Source organism: Carex rostrata, chromosome 1, assembly GCF_964058835.1.
Source record: "Carex rostrata chromosome 1, lpCarRost1.2, whole genome shotgun sequence".
NCBI lineage: Eukaryota > Viridiplantae > Streptophyta > Magnoliopsida > Poales > Cyperaceae > Carex > Carex rostrata.
In genome coordinates this window covers 734,869-755,882 of record NC_135918.1, presented here as the reverse complement: position 1 = coordinate 755,882, position 21,014 = coordinate 734,869, and the positions used below count along the sequence as shown (strand labels likewise).

At 34.2% G+C, this 21,014-nt stretch overlaps 1 protein-coding gene and 1 long non-coding RNA gene across 2 annotated transcripts; both read left to right on the top strand.

Moving 5' to 3' along the window:
• The first annotated feature begins 11,771 nt into the window (after nt 1-11,771).
• Nucleotides 11,772-18,041, top strand: LOC144550805 (serine/threonine-protein kinase STY46-like). The gene is made up of 15 exons (XM_078298680.1): nt 11,772-12,229; nt 12,650-12,764; nt 12,964-13,046; nt 13,370-13,442; nt 13,719-13,829; nt 14,062-14,112; nt 14,860-15,002; nt 15,274-15,381; nt 15,472-15,545; nt 15,643-15,818; nt 16,127-16,222; nt 16,635-16,715; nt 16,823-16,873; nt 17,187-17,327; nt 17,615-18,041. The coding sequence occupies exons 1-15, from the start codon at nt 11,997-11,999 to the stop codon at nt 17,669-17,671; spliced, it is 1,593 nt and encodes a 530-aa protein (XP_078154806.1). The 5' UTR covers nt 11,772-11,996; the 3' UTR covers nt 17,672-18,041.
• A 1,187-nt stretch (nt 18,042-19,228) lies between these two features.
• On the top strand, nt 19,229-21,014 carry LOC144564823 (uncharacterized). Its single transcript, XR_013514750.1, has 3 exons — nt 19,229-19,477; nt 20,042-20,178; nt 20,665-21,014. It is a non-coding gene; the product is annotated as an uncharacterized LOC144564823 (long non-coding RNA).

Here is a 21,014-nt window from a genome sequence, read left to right as displayed (position 1 = left end):
CAGGCAGATTGCTGATTGCAACACACTTGCACTTGCTATTGCTGACTTGGTTGGCAATAAATTATTCTAAAATCAATAGATACTATCTTTAGATGGAGATTTTAATAGACGATCGATATTACCCCTGTATATATCAAGAGTCTAGACACTCTTCTCACATAAAACTTAATTGCTAATCAAAAGATTCAAGTCCATATATCTTGTCGCTCTTCCAATTAGAAGTACATATCAATTACTTTTTATGATTGTCAAGTTAATCGGTTGTCCCTGAATCTCCATCTATATATATATATACATGAAATGACATATATAGTCATTGACAGCACAATTTGTTCATGAAATCGTACCATTATAAGCGAAATGTCATAGTCATTATAATGCATATTGTTTGGCTTGATAGGTTATACTTGTAATTTTACTTATAATGCATGCAAGCACTTTAGTTTGCTAAATACAACTATAAATTAAAGTGAATATGATGATGTTATAATCGGGGCTTATACTCTGCCGATCGATGTCTAGGCAAACTGACTTGCTGTTTGTTTTTAATTAGGGATTTAGTGAGGCTTTTTATTTGAGTTTCAAGTATTCTAATATGAATGTTTAAAGGACAATAAGATCTAAATTCTGGTAAAATTTGGAAATTTTTGAAGAAGAATTAATGAATAGGTGGGTGAAAAGACCTCAAGTATCGTGCTTTTTTGTTCAATTGATGCATTATTATACTAATTCTTCACTTGACACTTAACGCAACAAACATATCTAAAATATAAGAAACAAAACTGTTATTACATTTTTTATTTTTATTTGTCATGCAATTAAGTCATGCCGTTTGATTGAGATGTACTTCAAAAGACTAAAATATATTATAGCTTCTAATTTGCTGCTTACAGCGCGTTTTAAACTTTTAATTATAATAAAAAGTGTTATGCAATGCTAGTGTATCACATTGTTTAAATCTGATACCTAATAGCTAATAGCTTAATTACAATATTATATAGCTAATAGTAAGCCTTGAAGAAAAGGGAATTAACCCTTGACTCGATGTTCTCATGAAAGGGCAATAATATTAATATTGTAAAGGGGAGTGCTATACTAAGAGCAACAATTCTAATTTTGAGAGCTGAGAGAATTTTTTGTTTCTAAATACCCAATTTACCCTTGCTTATTAAATAGATTGATTCATTACCGAATCCACTTCCTCTCTCTCACTTAATTAATTATAGAACTAATTAAAGGAAAGTTTTCTCCATTAGAAAAATAAAAATCCTTCCTTCCATAAATTATATATCCCCAAAAATATGATTGCCTAGAAAAAGGTAGTGTCCACGAAATGACAAATTCACTACTAACTTTACTCTTCAACTATTCACCAGATGCCAAGATAGTTCTTGTTCTTGAGGCCTTTGCAATATGATATGGAGATTTTATGGTAACTGTGAATCAGTATACAAATAAAAGGGACAAATTTATCAACTCATTGATGCTTCTGAAGCAAGTCACCTGGTACCCTCGAGAGTGAGAATACTCTAAAATCTCATATATCAGTTATCGAAGACATCATAAACACTCTTCTTGGCGTTGTGTACTACATCATGGAACTTAAGGGTTTTCGAATGGAACAACATTCTCTCCGAAATCAGAATTAATGAGGTTATATATTGGATGATTAGAATTGTAATCCACTGTTAGGTGAGTTTTCAAAAAGCTTTAAATTTTAGTACATTTTTAAATTCATATGGTAGTACATTTTTAGTAAATATTGGATTTTTAGTTCATTTATCTGTGATCGATATATATATTTCATAAATAGTTACAACCAATGCCTTCCTAAAAGCTAAATAAAAGAAAAACAAATATGCATACTTGTACTATCTCTGTTTAAATTGAGATGCTAACTTTACAACACCCTCTTTTACTTTCCCTAAACACAGGTATACTTTAAGCCTCAATGAAAAGTCAGAACTAGCTATTTCTACTCAGAAAATCAAATATTACTACGAGCAATTGAATACTGGCATTACTATCTACCGTAAGCGTGAAGGTGTGTGTGCTCGAAAATTTACGCAATGCCAATTCACACAGTGATTTTTTGTTAACTTATTTCTAGCAATTTGCTTAACCACTTCCTTTTTTCATTTTCTATACGAAGATAAATTAGCCAAGTACACATAGATATAATTTGTACCTTGTCAGCATGAGGATTTCCAGAAATGGAAGGGCAATCATATTGTCCTATAATAAATTATTTGATATTGGAGACTGATATTAATAAAAAGAGAAGTTGAAAGGACCTTTTCTACGTAGAGAAAAATATTATTAGTCAACCAACTTAGTTGATATTTAGAGATAATTTATGTATAATGTACTCTACATTTTAATGCTAAACTGTCAAGTTATTATTTTTTTCTACCAATTTAGAAGTAGCTAAAATCATTCAATAATTAGAAACATAACTATATATATATGAGACACAATATTTTTTGAAATATAGAACTCACGGAAGAAAGGATTTTTTTTTTTCTAATGGAAGGAAACTTTCCTTAAAAGTTCTATCATTAATTGAGTGAGACAGAGGAAGTGGATCCTTTAATTAAGCAATCCATTTAAAGAGCAAGGGTAAATTGGGTATTTAGAAACAAAAAATTATCTCAGCTCTCAAAATTAGAATTGTTGCACTCAGTATAGCACTCCCCTATTGTAAAAGGCCAAATAAGTGCAATATCTTGGCCTCCAAATTGTGAAAGTGAATGCGTATCTTCAATTATATATTGTTGAACTTCTCATCTCAAGTCAGCAAATAAATAATTTAAGTAATTAAAGCGACTTATCTAGACAGGTATATGTATAAAAAGAATAAAATTAGTACAAGATCGAGTTAATTTGTCTGGGGCAGGCTATATATAGCTTATAGTACTGCTCTTTAGTCTTTACTAGGAGACAATGCAACATGTAGAGTAGTGATCGCATGCAAAATACACTCATTAATGGTTGTTTTTTTTATTTTTTTATTATAAATTACGAAGTTCTTTTAGTAATTTACAAATTAATACGAACTAACGTAGTAACATGTGCGTACAGATAACAGAATTAATATTATATTCTAATTTCATAGAATTAATTAAAAAAGGAAAAAAAAAAATGTTACGATCTATTTTCATGGTCCTCTTTCTTGCCAGGAAGGCAGGAACCCATGCATATTCCCTCAGGTACCGCACTCGGTAACATGAGTTTCCAGCTAAGCGGTTAAAATTCGGTGTCTATTTAATTATAGGGTCCGTTTTGAAATTCATGACAGATTAAAACTGACGCCACCTGATAGCTACTATCCGGTTTTCAAAACAGATTAAAACTGACGACTCGAAGCTCATACTGGATCTGACTTGTTGTTGCCTGTAAAGTCTGGAAGGGTACTCCAATATCTGTAAAATATTATCTTTACTTTACGGTTTGAGATTTATTCCCAGCCACTTTGAGATTCAGGCTAGCGCAGGGGCATTATTATTTGGGCTTTGAGTTACTTAAAAGTTCCGGACTTGAACTGAAAGGAGGGCTTCTTTGCAATTTCTTCAAGGGTATTTGTTATATATATGTATGAAAATTAAAAGAGGAGGGTTAAAATGCCTCCATGTTTTTGTGCCTCCATCATGTCTCCATCTCTCTCCATCATTTTCAAAGTTCAAACAATCGATCCGAACCGCTCAACCTACCCTCCATACTAAAATATGTTTGGAGACCAAATTTTATATTTTTAGAAATTTTTTTACTATTTTTTTAGATAGGTACAAAATCAGTAAATCTGAACCATCTAAAAACAGTATTTTTGTACCTATCTAAAAATATAGTAAAAAAATTTCTAAAAGTATAAAATTTGGTCTCCAAACATATTTTAGTATAGAGGTTAGGTTGATCGGTTCGGATCGACTGTTTGAACTTTAAAAATGATGGAGAAAGATGAAGGCATGATGGAGGTACAAAAACATGGAGACATTTGAACCCTCCTCAAGTTAAAAATATCCAAAAGAGATGCTACAAACTCATCAATTAGTCATTACTGGTCTTGTAGCCCAAAAAAAGGGACTTGAATGTGAATCACGATTTGCCCCACTTAGACAAGGCAACGTCAGCACACGCAAGTTCTTACTTATCTAATTGCGTGATAAAACAGCGCCACCTTTTTAAGCAAAAGAAATGGATTCTCTTTTGCAGTCTTTTTGCTAACATGCGTCATCAGTCATCACATCAGATCACTATACTGTTATACTGTACAGTTTGTTCTGCATTAGTGGTTTGCAACTCGGGCGGGTACGGGTACCCCGGGTATACCCGTCTCGGGTACGGATACGTCTCGGGTACGGGTATACTCGGGTACAAGGGTATTCGGGTACGGGTATGGCGGGTATAATTTTCAAAACCCATACCCTACCCGTCCTATACCCTTACCCGTGTACCCTTGACGGGTAAGGCGGGTACGGGTACGGGTAGGGCGGGTACGGGTTTTTTTTTTTTTTTTTTTTTTTTGCTGTTTTTTTTCTGGTTTTTTCTGGTTTTTTCTGGTTTTTCCTGATTTTTTCTGGTTTTTTTCTGATTTTTTTGGGGAGAAAAATCAAATTTTTTGAATTTTGAACTGTGATGAACAGTACTCGGGTATACGGGTATGGGTACTCGGGTAGTCGGGTACGGGTTAACTCGGGTATTGGTCTAAAATAACGGGTCCGGTCCGGTTTTTGCCCGTACCCGAGTACCCGACCCATACCCGGGCTCGGGCACGGGTACCCTAGCTGGCGGGTACGGGCGGGTACGGGCGGGTATACCCGTTAAGGGTATTATTCAACCTCTATTCTGCATTGTATAAAAGCACACAGGAGCCAAGCACTGTGTAGCACAGTGGCTGAAGCATATGCCCCCATCCCCATGTGAGAGTTCTTAGGTTCGATCTTGGCCACAGCTACCTCCATTTATGGGAATAAATATTTCAACACTTGACACTCCATTTGCATCCAGATCTGTAACTACTAACTACACGTCTACACGCTCGGAGGTGTCACAACTCACAAGTCACAAGTCATAACTACTTCAGAATTTACCATTCATAATTAACAAAAGCTTCTCTAATTGCATCGACCTGGAAGTGGAAGGTAATTCACACCAATCTGTAATACACAACACTAGTCTCTACTCTGTACTCTCTACTCTGTAATGCACCGCGCATGGTAGACTGGAATTGAGGAATATAAAAGAAAGGGGGAATTTCATGTATCCCCTCAAAAACATCAATATCAAGTATTTTCCCCTCAAAACTTTGTAATATCATATTTACCTTTACAAACTCACATATTTAATTACCCAAAATCAATAAAATAACAAAATTTAACACTTATAATCTACTAAACAATATCAATTAATAAAACAATATATCTCTGTGCCGCTCCAGTTCCTGGCGCCAAAAAAATCGCTCCAAAAAATTCCTGACACCAAATCGCATCAATTAGTACCTGAGTTCTAGATTGTGCAATATTTGACCAAAAAAATATATTCTAAAATACAATATGGAAATTGCTAGATGATTCCCCTTCTAGTTATCCAAAAAATACTTTTTTATAAAATTAATTAATCACAAACCATGTGAATGCATAAGATTTGACAGAATAAATACTCGAAAAATAACAAAAGCTTTCAGTCAAACCTCCATTAATTATAAAATTCCATTAAATTTGTACTATAAATTATAATATTAAAGATAAAATTACTATATGTATACTAAATTTGATCCCCATTTATTTTCTAACATTAAGCTTTACCTTCATACTTCTTTTAAAGAAAAAAATTGAGCACTATCAATCTTTATGTGTATATTGACGAATTCGTATCCTCTGAGATATCTCAAACTTTGCGTGACTTTATGGAAAATCCAAACCGTTTAAATACGTTTTGCACGAATCTCAAAGAACACATAATTCTGACCCCTACATCACCCCCGAATAGGCACCGGACACGTCAGTCACGCAAAAGTTGAGATATCTCAGAGGATACGCACTCTATATTGACCTCCATATTTAAAATCCTACACCTGCCCCTGATAAAGTAAATGCTAGCCAGATATAATAAATACACAACAATCAAGTTTATCACAATTTATAATAGCGTTGTTATGAATTACAGGTTTGGTAAACAACACCCATCTATTTCAATTTATGCATTTTCCCTTTTCTAATTTCTTGAACAAACAGATAATGACATGATTGGGGCGACCATGCCATATGCGAGAGGGGTGAGGCACTAGGGCTTCTTTGGAGAAGAACTTTATGCGTTTATGCGAGAGAGAAGAAGAAAATTATGGCGAGCGGTAATCTTTAGAGCATTTTGGAGCCAAGTTTTTGAAGAAGCAGCAATTTGTTTTGGTGCAGGTTTTTGTTTTGGAGAAGCACAAAGAGAGAAAAAGAGAGAGAAAGGAGGGAGGGTATGATGGCTATATTTCATTTGTTAATATCGTTTATTAAATTTTACGTGTTAAATTTGATTATTTTATCAATTTTGATAAATACGTGAGTTTCTAGGATAAATATGATATTACAAAGTTTTGGAGAGGTAATATATAATATTGAAGTTTTTTAAGGGGATACATGAAATTCCCTCTAAAAGAAAAGATACAGAATAGACATGTAAAATAAAAATGAAGCAAAAAAAAAGAAGAAGAACGAGATAACATACTGCAATAAAGATTTGATAGGCGTTAGCATTTTTAAGAAATAATCATGTAATTGATGCTCAATGTACATAATTATATTTTTGAAAAGTAGTGGATATCCACCGATTTCATATAGAAATCAGAAATGAATCTAGCATGGGATCCAAAATGGATACCAAATACAGAGGCACAAAAGTCATACAGCTGTTCAATATCATTGAACATACAAAATCAACCAAACTATAACAAAAACATAGAACTAACAACTTCTATCATCAAATAAAATATATAATCAAAACCCTATGCTAAGGCATCCCAATTCACATCATCATCTTCACTCAACTCTGCACCAGACGTTGGATTTTGGTGGTTGCCACCACCACCATCCTGATTTGAATCGTTGTGGTTCTCTCTGGCTATTGACATCAGTAGGTCCACTGTTTGAGCAGTGTCCAAACTACTTGTATCATCGTCCCGAAGTAAATATGGGAGATCCTTAACATCAGATGATAACATTAGACTTAATTTGAGTAAAGAATTATCATAAATTAGAATGACACCAAAAAATTGATAATGATATAATCTTAACACCAATTGATCTAATAGGAAGAGGAGCAGAGTTTTTGAAACAAATTATATTTCTTTCTAACCAAATTATCCAAATAACGTAATTTGCATTTGGTCTAGTGGCAAAAGCACATGATGGCTCCCAGGTCATGGGTTCGAAACCACAAGTGATCAAAAAAGCACAACAAAGTATTTATCTTTCAAAGGTATACAACCATCAATCAGCCATAGATTATCTAAGTTAACACCATCAAATATAAAATTATTATAAGATGCAATACAATTCAAAATCAACTTAACATATGAACAACTAACAAATAGGTGGTATGCACTTTCAGGTTCAGAACAAAATTCACAAGCAATATCCCCTGGCCAGCCCTTAGCCATCAAATTAGTTTTTGATAAGAAGCTTATCTCTTCTTAACAACCATAAGAAAACATTTATTTTCAGAGGTATATGTGATTTTCAAATGGAATTATACTCAGAATTTTGAATTCTTTCATATTCTAACCACTTATAAAATAAATTAACAGTAAAAGTATCATTTTGAGACCATCTTCATATTAATCTATCTTGTAAATAAGAGAATAGAGTAAAATGTTGAAATGTATGTTGTAAGGATATCCATTAATTCTTCTAAATATACCAGTTATCTGTCTATTAAACGACAAATATAAATGAGGAGGAGCAAAAGCATTAGCAACAGAAATGAAACATTGTCATGATATATTCTCCGTCCGATAAAACAGTGTCATATATTCTCGGACACACTACTGCGTATATTTGATATATAGCCGACTAATTTACACCTATTTCTCTTGGTTTTTGGTACTCGCCGCCACAAAATAACCCCTGATTATATCACGGCAAATCATAGTCGGATCAAATTTACGAGAAACTGACGTATAATTTAAATAGTAAATTTGGCCTAAAAATTACCACGGTAGAAAATTTTGAAGGTGTTGAGGTTCCAATTTGTAAGTGCTTATTAGGACATTACGACTCTTTTATAATTTACAAGTTTTAATTAGGAGGCCCCTCAATGAAAGAAATATCTATGGGGTTTTCACGGTTCGGATTCGTCGTTCGAAGTCAATCCGATAGATATTGTAGTTGAGTTCACAAAAGTTAAAACTCAATTTCATTTTTCCAATCTCTACAATTTCACTCAATTTCTTGTTCAACTGAAATAGTACATTTGTTTCAATCTATTTTTCTTTTCCTCTCCAGCAAAACAGAACCTATTTTGCTAGTGTTACCATTCTACTATTGTAGAAAGAAATCATTATTTCAATCATATTTTTCTTTTGGGCTAGACAAAGGCAGTATAATTAAATAGCATTAATATCTTAGTCAGATTATATGTTGTGAATCATCAACTGTATTGTGTGGCCCATTTATATTAATATTTATCAATTCTAAGTTTGTAACCTGTTTAAGGTCCTCATCAGCATTTAATATAATAACATTGGTGAAATTGACTTGTACCTTAAAGGTCCGTCAACTGAAATGCACGATGTCATTGCAATTCCATTTCCATATCTCCAACATAAAAAGGGTTGATCTGATTGGAGAGTCATGGCAAAAAGGAATCATCATCTAGTGCACGCCCTTTTGATGGGTCCGGATCATCCGCTTGTTTTCCTCTCCTCTCCTCTCCTCTCCTCTCCATGGCGTATGCTGATGTTGTCTGCGTGGCCCGGCCAGAATTCGTACCCAGTACCAGTAGAGTACCGCACATGAAAATCCTTCAGAATGATTCATTAATTAGTGGATTCAGATTGTTCTTTTTTACTTTGCATGACATCTCAAAGCTCAAATAATACTGCCTCTGCACTTGCTCGAATCTCAAAACAGCATAGACTAAATCTTAAACCGTAAAATAGTAAGTCCCATCATAGAATATTACACAGGATACTAATCCGTCTGGCAGACGACTCATGGAGTCATTGTCATAATCAAATATCTGAATGGTGCATAATTTTTTTAGATCAAGTGATTTTCTATTTATCTAAAAATATAGTAAAATTTGGTCTCCAAACACATATTAATATGGAGAACAAGATGAACGGTTCGGATCGACCGTTTGGATTTTGAAAACTCGAATATTGAGCCGTAGCACCGTAGATCTCTATGCAACCCATAGCACCTTAGTCTCACCCTTATGCTTATACTTGCAAATACTTTTTACATATGACACTGGCTGACATATGAAAGTATTAATATCAAATATTACAAGTATTTATACCTTTGTACTGTAGTATTTATATCTATATGATTAACTATTTTTGTCAGAGAAAGGTTAACGCAATGACGATTGGTGAAGGTTGATGCGGTGACCATTGAGATGGAAAAGAGGCGGTCATATCAAGTTATGCATGCAATTATTAATATCTTATATTTTAGTATTTATACTTATGAAGATTAACGCATAACGAGTCTGACAACTAAAAAAGGAGAACCATATAATTAGTGGGGATCATAGTATAATTTTTCTACCATATAATTAGTGGGGATCATAGTACAATTTATTAAAATTCTGCACCATTAAAAAACAGCGATTTCAAACCATCTTAATAAATAGTAAAAAAATTCCAAAAAATGTAAAATTTGGTGTCCAAGCAGATTTTATAATAGATTGAACATCTAACGGTTTAGATTTGTTGTTTGATCATTACACACTAAAATATAACCCCGGAAGCACCTCGGCCGAAGTGCTTCCGGTAGCAAATTAGCCACACTCTATATATATATATATATAGTAATAGTATGTAAGCAAGTAACTGTTTTATTTTTAATATTTGAGTTTTAAATTTAAGTTATTATATTTTTGAAAATAAAGATATAATAAAAGCAAAAAACGAAGGCTAATGAATTAGAATCCAAATTGGAGAACGATAACAAACCAACGTATATATTTCCCCTTTTCATTTTCTTATAATTTGCAAGCTAGGTATGTTGCCTACAGTTAACTACGTAGTCTGGATGTAACGAATCATTGCGTTTTTTTAATACAGAGCTACTCCCCACTAACTAGTAACTAAGAGAGGACACATGGCGAAATCTGAACTGAGTTTCAGCAGATCCGCTATCCGTGGGGTTTATCCAATCCGCTCATCTTTTTTGTTTTTGTTTTTTCGTGGTTTATCTTTATCCAAACCGAATCATCTCCAAAACCTCTTTGATGAGTGGTTCGCTTCCTGTCGCTTTCGCATCGCAGTCTGGGTTATCTATAATTTATCCTCAATTGGGAATATTATACCTTTAACAATATGTAATTTTGTAATATTGCTAAAGTAATCTGCAGTGAAAGGGATATATAATTTACTTTTTATTTATCATAAATAATTAAATATACATAAATATACATAAATGATGTATGTTTAGATTATAATTATATATAGTCTAGTAGTAGTTTATAATAAATCGCATAAATTGCAAAGATGCAAAATATTATGTTAAAATGTTGAACATGTGATGCACATTTAAATTATACTGTATTGGCAGGGATGAAGATGATTTGAATGTGACTGATTTGAACATGTGATGCACATTTAATTTTTATTAATATTATAAGCTAGATGTATATGTCTTAAAATTATAGTTGTCGTTGGTCTCAAAATGTGTATCACGGTTGGAGTTTAGGAAAAAGAGGAAATTTAGACCAAAATATCTCATTCAGTTGTTTAACATCACGAGATAAGACATACAATTATATTTTTGTTCAAAACTTGAATGAAAGAATTTCTTGTGCATATTAAATTCTTAGATGATTTGACTTCTAATCTTTATCTAAAAAAAACATTTATTCTACAAGTTTATTCATTTCGGTAAAAAGTAAAAACTACGTTCACCTTGGTAGAAACAAATATGATTTTATTATTCTGATCTAGCATGCACGGATCTTAAAGAAATTGTGATCTGAACACATAGCATTAAGATATGTGCACGTTGCTTCACTATTCGTGTGTGTTCGCTTCAAGATTCGTGCTAATTTAGCGTGCACAAATTTTAAAGAAGTTCGGACGGTAGAGTACTGTTCATATTCAAATTTGAGTCAGACGGGCATTTTATATTTTTAATAAGAGGATAAAATATTTATTTTTTAAATTTAGAATGAGTTTTAATATAAAAGATAATAAAATGGGTAAATTTAGAAGTTTTTGAAATTTAGAGGGAATAATATGTAATTTTAAAGTTTAGAGGGGAATACGTAATTTTAAAGTTTTTGAAGGGTAGACGTGAAATTTCCCTTTTATTATATTAAATATAACAGAGACAAAAGATAAGGTTGTTATTTAAAAAAGAAAAGAAAAAACTAGTCTAAAAAAACACTGTTCGATTGAAACGCAGCGCAGCAAGTTGCGAGGCAGAGGATCATTTTCTTTCCCGGTTAATTCTTTTTCAGAAGATTATATGTACGCGTACTCGTTGTCGTCCCCAAACGTTCGACATTCGCTCTCGCTCTCTCTAGTCTCTAGTCTCTACTCACAAGTCATCAAGTCATACCCCTAGACCCTAGTCCCTAGTCCGTGCACTTTAAAAGACTGTTCTACCCTTATCCCCTCCTCGTATTTACCTCCTGCTTCTCCGGGGTCTTTCTTCACACTTCTTTCTCTCCAAGATGCCGGAGATCAACCTATCGAAACCCTAGTTCTAACGATCCTGCTTAGTCAATTCAATGGGGTTTCTCTCCTCTCCTTATACGAACACTTGGATCTAAGTGTCAACGCGCCATCAATGGAGGCGGGAGGAGGAGCGAACGGTGTGGAGGCGGAGGGAATGGGGGAGAGTAGTTCCCCACCGAGAGGGTTCACCGGAGCTGGAGTTGCTGGCGGAACTGGAGGAGTCACTCCCTCGGGCATGGCAGCGGCTGTTTTTGAGAGACTGATGGCTGATGGAAACCACGAGGCGATCTCTAACCCCGAGTTAAGGTCACTACTTGATGCTCACTTCAACCGCCTTCCTCCGAGGTTTCTCTTTCTCTTTCTCTCCGGTTTATCTGAATTGTTCGGTTTTTTTGGCGGTTTTGGCACCTTTAAAGTGATTTATAGTCGTTAGGAGGATTTTCTAATCGAATTGTGATGTGTTAGGCAAGAAGGTTAATTCTGGACTAGGGGGAATCCAAAAAGATTAGTCAGTTTTATAGGCTTGGTTTCTTAGACTGCAAGAAATAACAAAATTTTGTAAACTACTAACATGTGCCTCACAAACCCATGTCAGGACTATATATGATCCAGGTTTTACTAGTATACCTTGTCTTTTCCTTAATGTTAGCTTGTGTCGGTTTTAGACATATCCAGGGATTAGTGGGCACACTTATTTCCAGTCAAAAAGAAGAACAAACAATTAGCTTGGATTGATTCTTATATTGGCTTCCAATTATTTTGCAGCTATTTACTGGATGTAAATGTGGATAAAGCTGAAGATGTGTTATTGCACCAAAAAATATTGGCAGAAGCCAGAGACCCAGAAAAGCGGCCTGCCTTTCGAGTCCGTTTTCTCAAGGTACTTGGAATGTAGATTTAAGCTCTGAAAGGATTTTTCTTTTCCTTTTCTTAAATACTTGGCTTTATGTTTGATAGTGCTTTTTCTTAGGTATTGTTTTATTTATTTTTTGTGCCCATATGATATCTGGATGTAGCTTCAATTATGCTATAAATATAAAAAAGGATAATTTAAGTGACACTTGAAACTGTTTTGAAAGATTGAAGAGGTGAATTTGAACTCGACAAATGATTCTGATGAAGTTGAAGACAGTACTGATATTGCTGATGCTCACTCTGCTAGGTATTAAATGCAGTCTGATATTTGAATTACTTATTTATCACCAGACAAGTGAGGAACAGTACTTATGAACCAATTGATTCAGTTTTTACATAAAGTTGTTTTTGGTTTAGTTGGAATTTAGCAATTAATTTTGGCTAACTGGTTTACATATAATGATAAGGTCCTGGTATGAACCACAATTTAGGTTTGCCGCTTACTTACAACCGCATTCTCCTCATTTGCCAGCTTCTTGTTGTCTGGAATCTCCTTGTGTTCAAATGTATTACTTTTGGCACTCTTTTAAGAAAAAATGAAGAATATTGATTTCTTTTCTTTCCCTATAGGCATGAAGTGGATTATACAAACATTCACGAAATAATCTTTTCTACAACTGACAAACCAAAGCTTCTTGCTCAGGTTCAGTCATGATTATTTTCATTCTTTTATTCTACTAAATTTTCTATTAAGTGAACAATAGTCAGTATGGAACTTCATTTGTAAAAGTTAATAGAAACACCAAGTTAGCACAGGGCCATATTTTAATTTTCTTAGATTTAATAGCTCAAGGCTTATTTCAATTTGTAAAATGAGTTCTATAGATGGATTTTATGTTAGTGAGCCGTGTTTTGTTTGTCTTTTTTGTGTCGTCATCTAAAACAATTTTTCTGTTATCTTTTCCCTTTGTACCTTTAGCTATCAGCTCTGCTGTCAGATATTGATCTAAACATAAGGGAAGCTCATGTTTTCTCTACTTCAGATGGATATTCTCTTGATGTTTTTGTTGTTGAGGGATGGGCTGTTGAGGTATTACTTTTCTTCTGTAAATATATTCAAGCATAAATTTCTGTGAAAAAATAAAATTTAGGTGGTTCTTTCCATTTGTAAGTGGTTTTTTCTATGGAGGCAAAATTCTTTTGCAAGGTTTGGTTATGAGAAGAAAGTTGGTCTAGTGTGGTCTGGGTTTTTCTATAACTACAGATAATGTGTTAGGTAGTATGCTTAACATTTTTCGTTTGTATGCATAATTTTTACATAGGATACAGACGGCTTGCACAAAGCACTTGAGGCCTCCATTCTTCGGAATGAGGTACTTTTCAATTTATTTTTGTATCCCAATGTTTTGTGTTAGAATTTAGAAACATTCTTTCTCACTAATCCGGGTCTTGGATCATAATAAGCTGGATTTTCCTTTTCATATATATATATATATATACATAGAGAGAGAGAGAGAGAGAGAGAGAGAGAGTTGGGCTATGGTGCATTGCAATGTATAGGCCCTCTTGTACATTGGACTGTAAACGGTTGGATTCGAAGTTCGAACAATCAATCTAAAGGGCTCAACATGTTCTCCTTATTAAATGTGCTTGGAGACCAAATTTTATACTATTATTTTTAGAATTTTTGAAAATCGTTGTTTTACAGAAATTTCTGGACCATAGAAAAACAACGATTCAAAAATTCTAAAAAAAATAGCAAACAATTTCCAAAAAATGTAAAATTTGGTCTCCAAGCACATTTTAATATGGAAATCAAATTGGATGGTTTGGATTGGTTGTTTGGAAATCAAAACCAATGATTTATAGTTCAATGTACAAGAGGGCCTATACATTGCAATACACCATAGCCCAACTATATATATATTTGGTTTTTAATTTTGAACTTTGGGGGTCTGTGTTCAGACATAATTGATGGCTATCTAACCATCAAGCATCAATGTTTCAAATCCATGCAGTTAAGCATAAGAAAACAACAAGATAATATGTAGAAAATCTAGTTAGTACTACATGTTAAAAAATTCTATCAAATACTGTGATAACCTACTGGAGCAATGCAGGGTTCATGGTCTGGTGGCTCGTCACATTCTTCAGCCACAGAGAGACTACTGTCTTTACAGCCTAAAGGGGGATTAGAATGGGAAATAGACAAGAGATGCTTAAAGATGGGTGAAAAGATTGCTTCTGGATCTTGTGGTGATCTGTGAGTGTACCATTTTATTATTTATATTTTCTTCTTGCATTTTGGTTCCTTTTACTGTATTCCCTTTTTTTATTTGCAACGACCATAAGGAGACTAAAAAGGAGTCTTCTACGATAGTAGTAAGGTTAGCACACTGGTACTAAGAAAGAGCTTACCTTTTGGAATGATTCATTGTGGAGTGCTCTTTTCTATTTCGTAGAAGTTTTATGTGCTAGGCTTACTACTTCATATATAGTATAGCCATTTGATGTTGTTTACTTTTTTGGTAAAGGTACCGTGGTAATTACTTAGGAGAGGAGGTGGCCATTAAAATTCTCAGGTCAGAGCATCTAAACGAGAATCTTTGGGGAGAATTCATTCAAGAGGTCAATATTTTAAGGTACCTATTTCCTCATCTAGTTAATCTGTAGTATTTTTGTTGGAGAGGGTTATAAAAACGTAATGTCCTCTTTCTTACTTCATTTGTCAGGGATCTTCAACACGAGAACATTGTTCGGTTTATTGGTGCATGCACGAAACCTCCCCAGTATTCCATTGTAACAGGTGGTTTAAAAACACAACATAGTTTTTATGAACTTACATATTTTCTAAATTTCAATTTGCTACCTTGTTACTAATCGTTATTCATTGTTTGCTGTAGAGTTCATGTCAGGAGGCAACTTGTATGATTACTTACACAAGCAAAAAAATGTGCTTGAGCTACCTAAGTTGCTCAAGTTTGCACTTGATGTATGTAGAGGAATGGAATACCTTCACCAAAATAGCATTATTCATCGAGACCTCAAAACTGCTAACCTCCTCGTGGATAAAGAACATGTTTGTATTTACAACCTCTCTTCAATAATTTAGAGTTTTTTATATGTACTTTTAGTAGAACACAACAGGGATGATAATATTTTCCAATTTCCGAATAAAACATCAAAGTTGAAAATTTGAGACATGAAAATTTGCGTTATAGTTTTGTAACTTGTATTGTTAGACCATTAGAGGAACAGATATAAAGAAGAATCCAAGCAATGTTGTTTTTGAACCCATATTTTTTCGAGTATAAGCATTTGTGCAGTTTGTAATAAAATAATTTTAAGTATTTGCTTAAAGTTTTTCTTTTCCCCTCGTGTATATAGGTTGTGAAAGTGGCAGATTTTGGTGTAGCACGGTTTCAGAATCAAGGTGGAGTTATGACCGCTGAAACCGGTACCTACCGGTGGATGGCTCCCGAGGCATGTGCATTATTTTTTCTGTTATTCTTCTTCCTAATTATGTATTTAGAACTATATGAATAGCTTATGAAAAATCTCCAAGCCACTGTTGTCACAATTCAAGAATTTGTCCTTAGTTTCTATGTCAAATCAGCTAGGCTGGTTGATACTTGACTGAGATTCCTTTTGGCTTTGGTTAATCATTTTTTAATTTCTATTGTTGAGAACCCAAGGACACAAGAGCATAGTCTTTATTGTACATATCTGGTTGATCCCAATACCCCTGACTAGATTTCTTTTAGTGCATGATAAATTGTTTTATTACCTTTTCTTAGAAAATGCATGCAACTTATGTTGCATGATGAATAATACCTGCCATGGTTTCCTTCTTAATGCTTTCTTCTTTTTTCCAAATGTGATATCTTTTTTGTAGGTTATCAATCACCAACCTTATGATCATAAGGCAGATGTTTTCAGTTTTGCTATTGTTCTATGGGAGCTCCTTACTTCAAAAGTACCCCCACTCTCTCTCTCTCTCTTTATTGTTGTTAAATCTTAGCAGCCAATGCTAAGTCGAGGTCCTCTCTAGAATCTAATGCTAAGTACTTATCATGCATGTAGATCCCATATGATACCATGACGCCACTGCAAGCTGCCCTGGGTGTAAGACAAGTAAGTCTTGTTATCTTTTATCAATTTAATCTAAATTAATCTTTTTAGGACATTTTCGCAATATACAGATTCTGGGTTACTTCTTTTGTGACTTAACTGTACGATTTGCTATCCTATTTCCATTGCTATTGATTGATTTTTCTCCACTCTTTGCTGACAACCCAGGCTTGTTTATAATCAGTGCATCAATGCTTAGTTTAAGAAGAAGACTAGCTCTAAAATTAATCCCTTTCTGCTCATAATTAATCATTGACTTTGTACATGATTTACCATTTGATGGTGATTAATAATTTTATCTTATTATATTAATTAGGGATTGAGGCCAAGAGTACCAGAAAATGCACACCCAAAATTGGCAGAGTTAATGCAGAGAAGTTGGGATGCTATCCCTTCTAACAGACCTTCCTTCTCGGACCTTATTTCTGAACTAGAAGAACTTCTTGAACAAATTCAGGTACCTAATTTTTAGCTTGTAGTCGACATACTTTCTTTTGATTTATATAATTCCTATTGATTAAATTAAATTAGAGTCTATTGTAAGGTGTTTTGAACTAGCAATTTTGTGCCTTTTCTGGTAGAGATTTTTATATTGAAGTTGCTACCGAAACATTTTCATCTCAGAACTCGTAAATAAGATAATTCTTAGAGCTTGTGAAGTCCCTTCTTCATAAAGCTAATCGACATACTATGCATTAACTAGAATATCTGTAAGTAGCTAACCAATTTGTCATTTTATTTTAGGGAGCAGGTGAGCTGAGCCTATCTCAGGAAAATGATTTAGAGAACTCACAGAAGTAATATTCATTATTGAACCACTGAGCTCATGATAGAATATTATGTAGTTCAATCATCGTCATGATTTCCATTTCTCCCACTATTTTGTATTTTCTTTCTTCTTTTGCCATTTTTTTACCACAGTAAATCATTGTTGATCCTGTTTTGGTTGCTCATTTTCTGTTCATAGTCAAGTGTTACCATCGGGGCCCTGGGTCAGTATGTTACGAGTAAATATCATTTACCAGCCCTCACTAGGAGGGGTTTTGCATTTAGTCGTGGTAAATTTCTAATGCTAGTCGGTGAGTTCAAATTACTTTAATTCGAGAAGTCTGTATAATCCGGTTATGTAACTATAATCAATTTTACTAGCTAATGAGTTGGGCCTGAATCACTAATGGGGTCAAACGGATCATAATGTATATTTTTTTTAATATTATAAGAGAAATAGCTGGCTTATGCTGGTGTACCAATGGCAGTAGATATATACTACCAGACCCAACGGGCAAGACTCACCATTGTAGGTATCAAATAGATTTTAGATGCTACGCGGAGAAATCTTGAAGGTTCCAAGTAGACCTCTTACCCTCGATTTTCAACTGTTACATGCTGCACATAAATCTCTCTTATTATTATCGGAAGTAGCATGGGCACCTATGACTAAATTCAACCTGTATTTTGGTCTGCGAACTGGTAAGAGACGCAATAAAGCATTATAGAGCAAAGCTTGGAGCGCTATATTCTGAGCGCCAAAGTTTTAGACACTTGTATTATGGTTTTATGTTGTTGGAAGGATATCAGAATCTATTAAGGGACAAAGGTCATGTTTGATTATGGAGCAAAGTTAATGAGAATTAAATTGTTTATTCCATTTTATTCCTCGTATTTTACACTTTATTTGATGGTTCAAGTTATGAATTAAATTAATCCACAGAGAGTATGATGTTGGGAAATTAATTTATGTTTATGATAGTGGGTTTTAAAGGTGAAGCAAGTGTGAAGAGGTGGAGTAAGTTATTCCGGGTTTACTTATCTCTTATTTTTATTTTACTTTTCGTTTGACTCCTTAAGATCATGTTCGGCAGTAAAAAAAAAAAAGTTATTGTTCACTTGAAAAAAAAAAAATTTCCTGGGACTTAATTTTTTTTTTTTCTCACGTGAATACTAACTTTCAGTTCAAAATTTTTAATTCCTATTCTTTGTTGGATTGCTGAACAGAGTGTAATTGTGAAACGTGAAGTAAAAAGTTTAGTCCACCTTTTACTCCACAAGACATTTTTAACCGTTGACTAATGTTGGTGTGATGCCAACACTTGCCACTGGGAGAATTGTGAGATTGCCACTACGAAACCTTGAAATTGTGAGATTGCCACTATAAACTTCAAAATTGTGAGATTGCCACTACAAAACCTCTTAAATTGTGAAAATGCCATTAACAGTGTATTCTTATAATATTTTTATTAAAAAATAACTAAAATATACTGTTTTAATATACATAATTCTGTATTTCCAATTATACCCTTCATACAAAAACAGTAACACTCCAGTTCATATCGCCTCTTCAAATCTCATTTGGTGCTGCACCCTTCTCCTCCCTAACCGCCTCCGCCTCTTCATAATCGCCTCCTCCTCTTCATAATCGCCTCCTCCTCTTCAAATTTCGCAGCACCCTTCTCCTCCCTAATCGCCTCCTCCTCTTCAAATTTTGCAGCACCCTTCTCCTCCCTAATCGCCTCATCATCCCTAATCTCCTTTGCTGCGATCTTCGTCTCATCGTGCCTATCTCCTTCACCTCCTCCCTAATCGCCTCATCGTGCTGCCAGTGTTAAGGTTCTATGTCTTCCTTCCTTTTTAAACGCATCTATAGACTTCCTTACTTTTGTTGTTTGAAAATTGTTACTTTTCTGTTTTAAATTTAGGGCTTTAGGTTTTCTGAAAATTTGGTTCAAAAGTTGACTTAGATCTATAGAAAAATATGAAACTGACCTTGTTCCTAAATTTTGTTTGTGATAGATAGTTTTTTTAATAATAGTTGATTTGAAACTGACCTTGCTATGAGGGCATACGGGAATTGTAGATTGAAATGAAAGGCTGGAAATTTTGGTCCTGTACCAGTCACCAGTTATGGAACCAGAACAGAAAGATAGTTGATTTTGGACCTTGCTATGGTAGTGATGCTTTACTCTTAGGTTCATTGTACCAGTACCTGTACATACCGTACCAGCCCAGTCCTTGTACTGGCATGCCATTGAGCTGTACCAGTGGGCTATCTCTACTTTTCTTTGTTGTACTGCCATGCCAGTGAGCTAAATTTTTATTCAAATAATGAAGAATTTAAATTTTTTTTGTTGACAGCTTCATGCTATCTCTACTTTTCTGCTCTTGTATTTTTAGGGAAAAGTGAGATAATATATTGGGTCAAGCACAAGAACCTGGCACATATGTATAACTGTTGGAAATCAGGAAGTGTAATTCGTCAGGAGGCGCCTGAACTCATGGCCAGCTTCAACCAAGAATATAAGCAAGATAAGGTAACTTATGTAAAACTATTGGGAATGTTTCTAGCCCATTTAAAAAATTATTCAGCCATGGAGCCCCGAATAAAGCAAATTGGGAATGTTGGCAAGTGAAGTCAATATAAAGCAAATTGATAAAACATTTTTAAAGCACGGTGTTTGGTGGTTGTGAAGTAGATGAATTGAATAAATTGACCAAATTCTCCTTGTGCATGGTAAAAGGAAAAACCAAGCGACGGCTTCTGCAATATTAATATCATATTATTATTGTTATCTAGTTCTTTTGTAAAAATTTAGTAATTATCTGAAAAATTTTGTTTTGATCGTCTCCACCAGCTCCTCTTATGTCTGTGTGATCCTTTTGGTGTACGTGTGTTAAATTATGAGCACCTTATGATAATCACTTTGTTTTCAAATTGCGTGCTTTTTTCCTTTTGAATTATTAAATAATAAAACCGTTGGTTTAGGACTTATTTAAACAAAGTAATTGTGTTGTAACAGGGTACAACCTGGAAGAAAGAATGGACAAGGCCAGAGCGTCTGTTATTGCAAAGAAATCTCATGCATGCGGATATGGCCCAAACATTTTTTCAGGATCGAGGGAGGCAATTGCAATATTGTAACACCGAGTGGCTAGTGAAATAGAAGTGTCTAGGATATGAGCATGCGACATGGGAGCTTGGTAGTCTAAAATTATTGGACAATAGCATGTAACTTTAGCTAGGCTATGTGTAATTGTAATTGCTTATGATGTTTGAATTATATTGTGCTTTGCTTGCTCTTTCAGAGTCAGAGGACTATTAACAAATGTAAAAGATCAATTAATGAAAATTAAATGGGATATGCTCCAA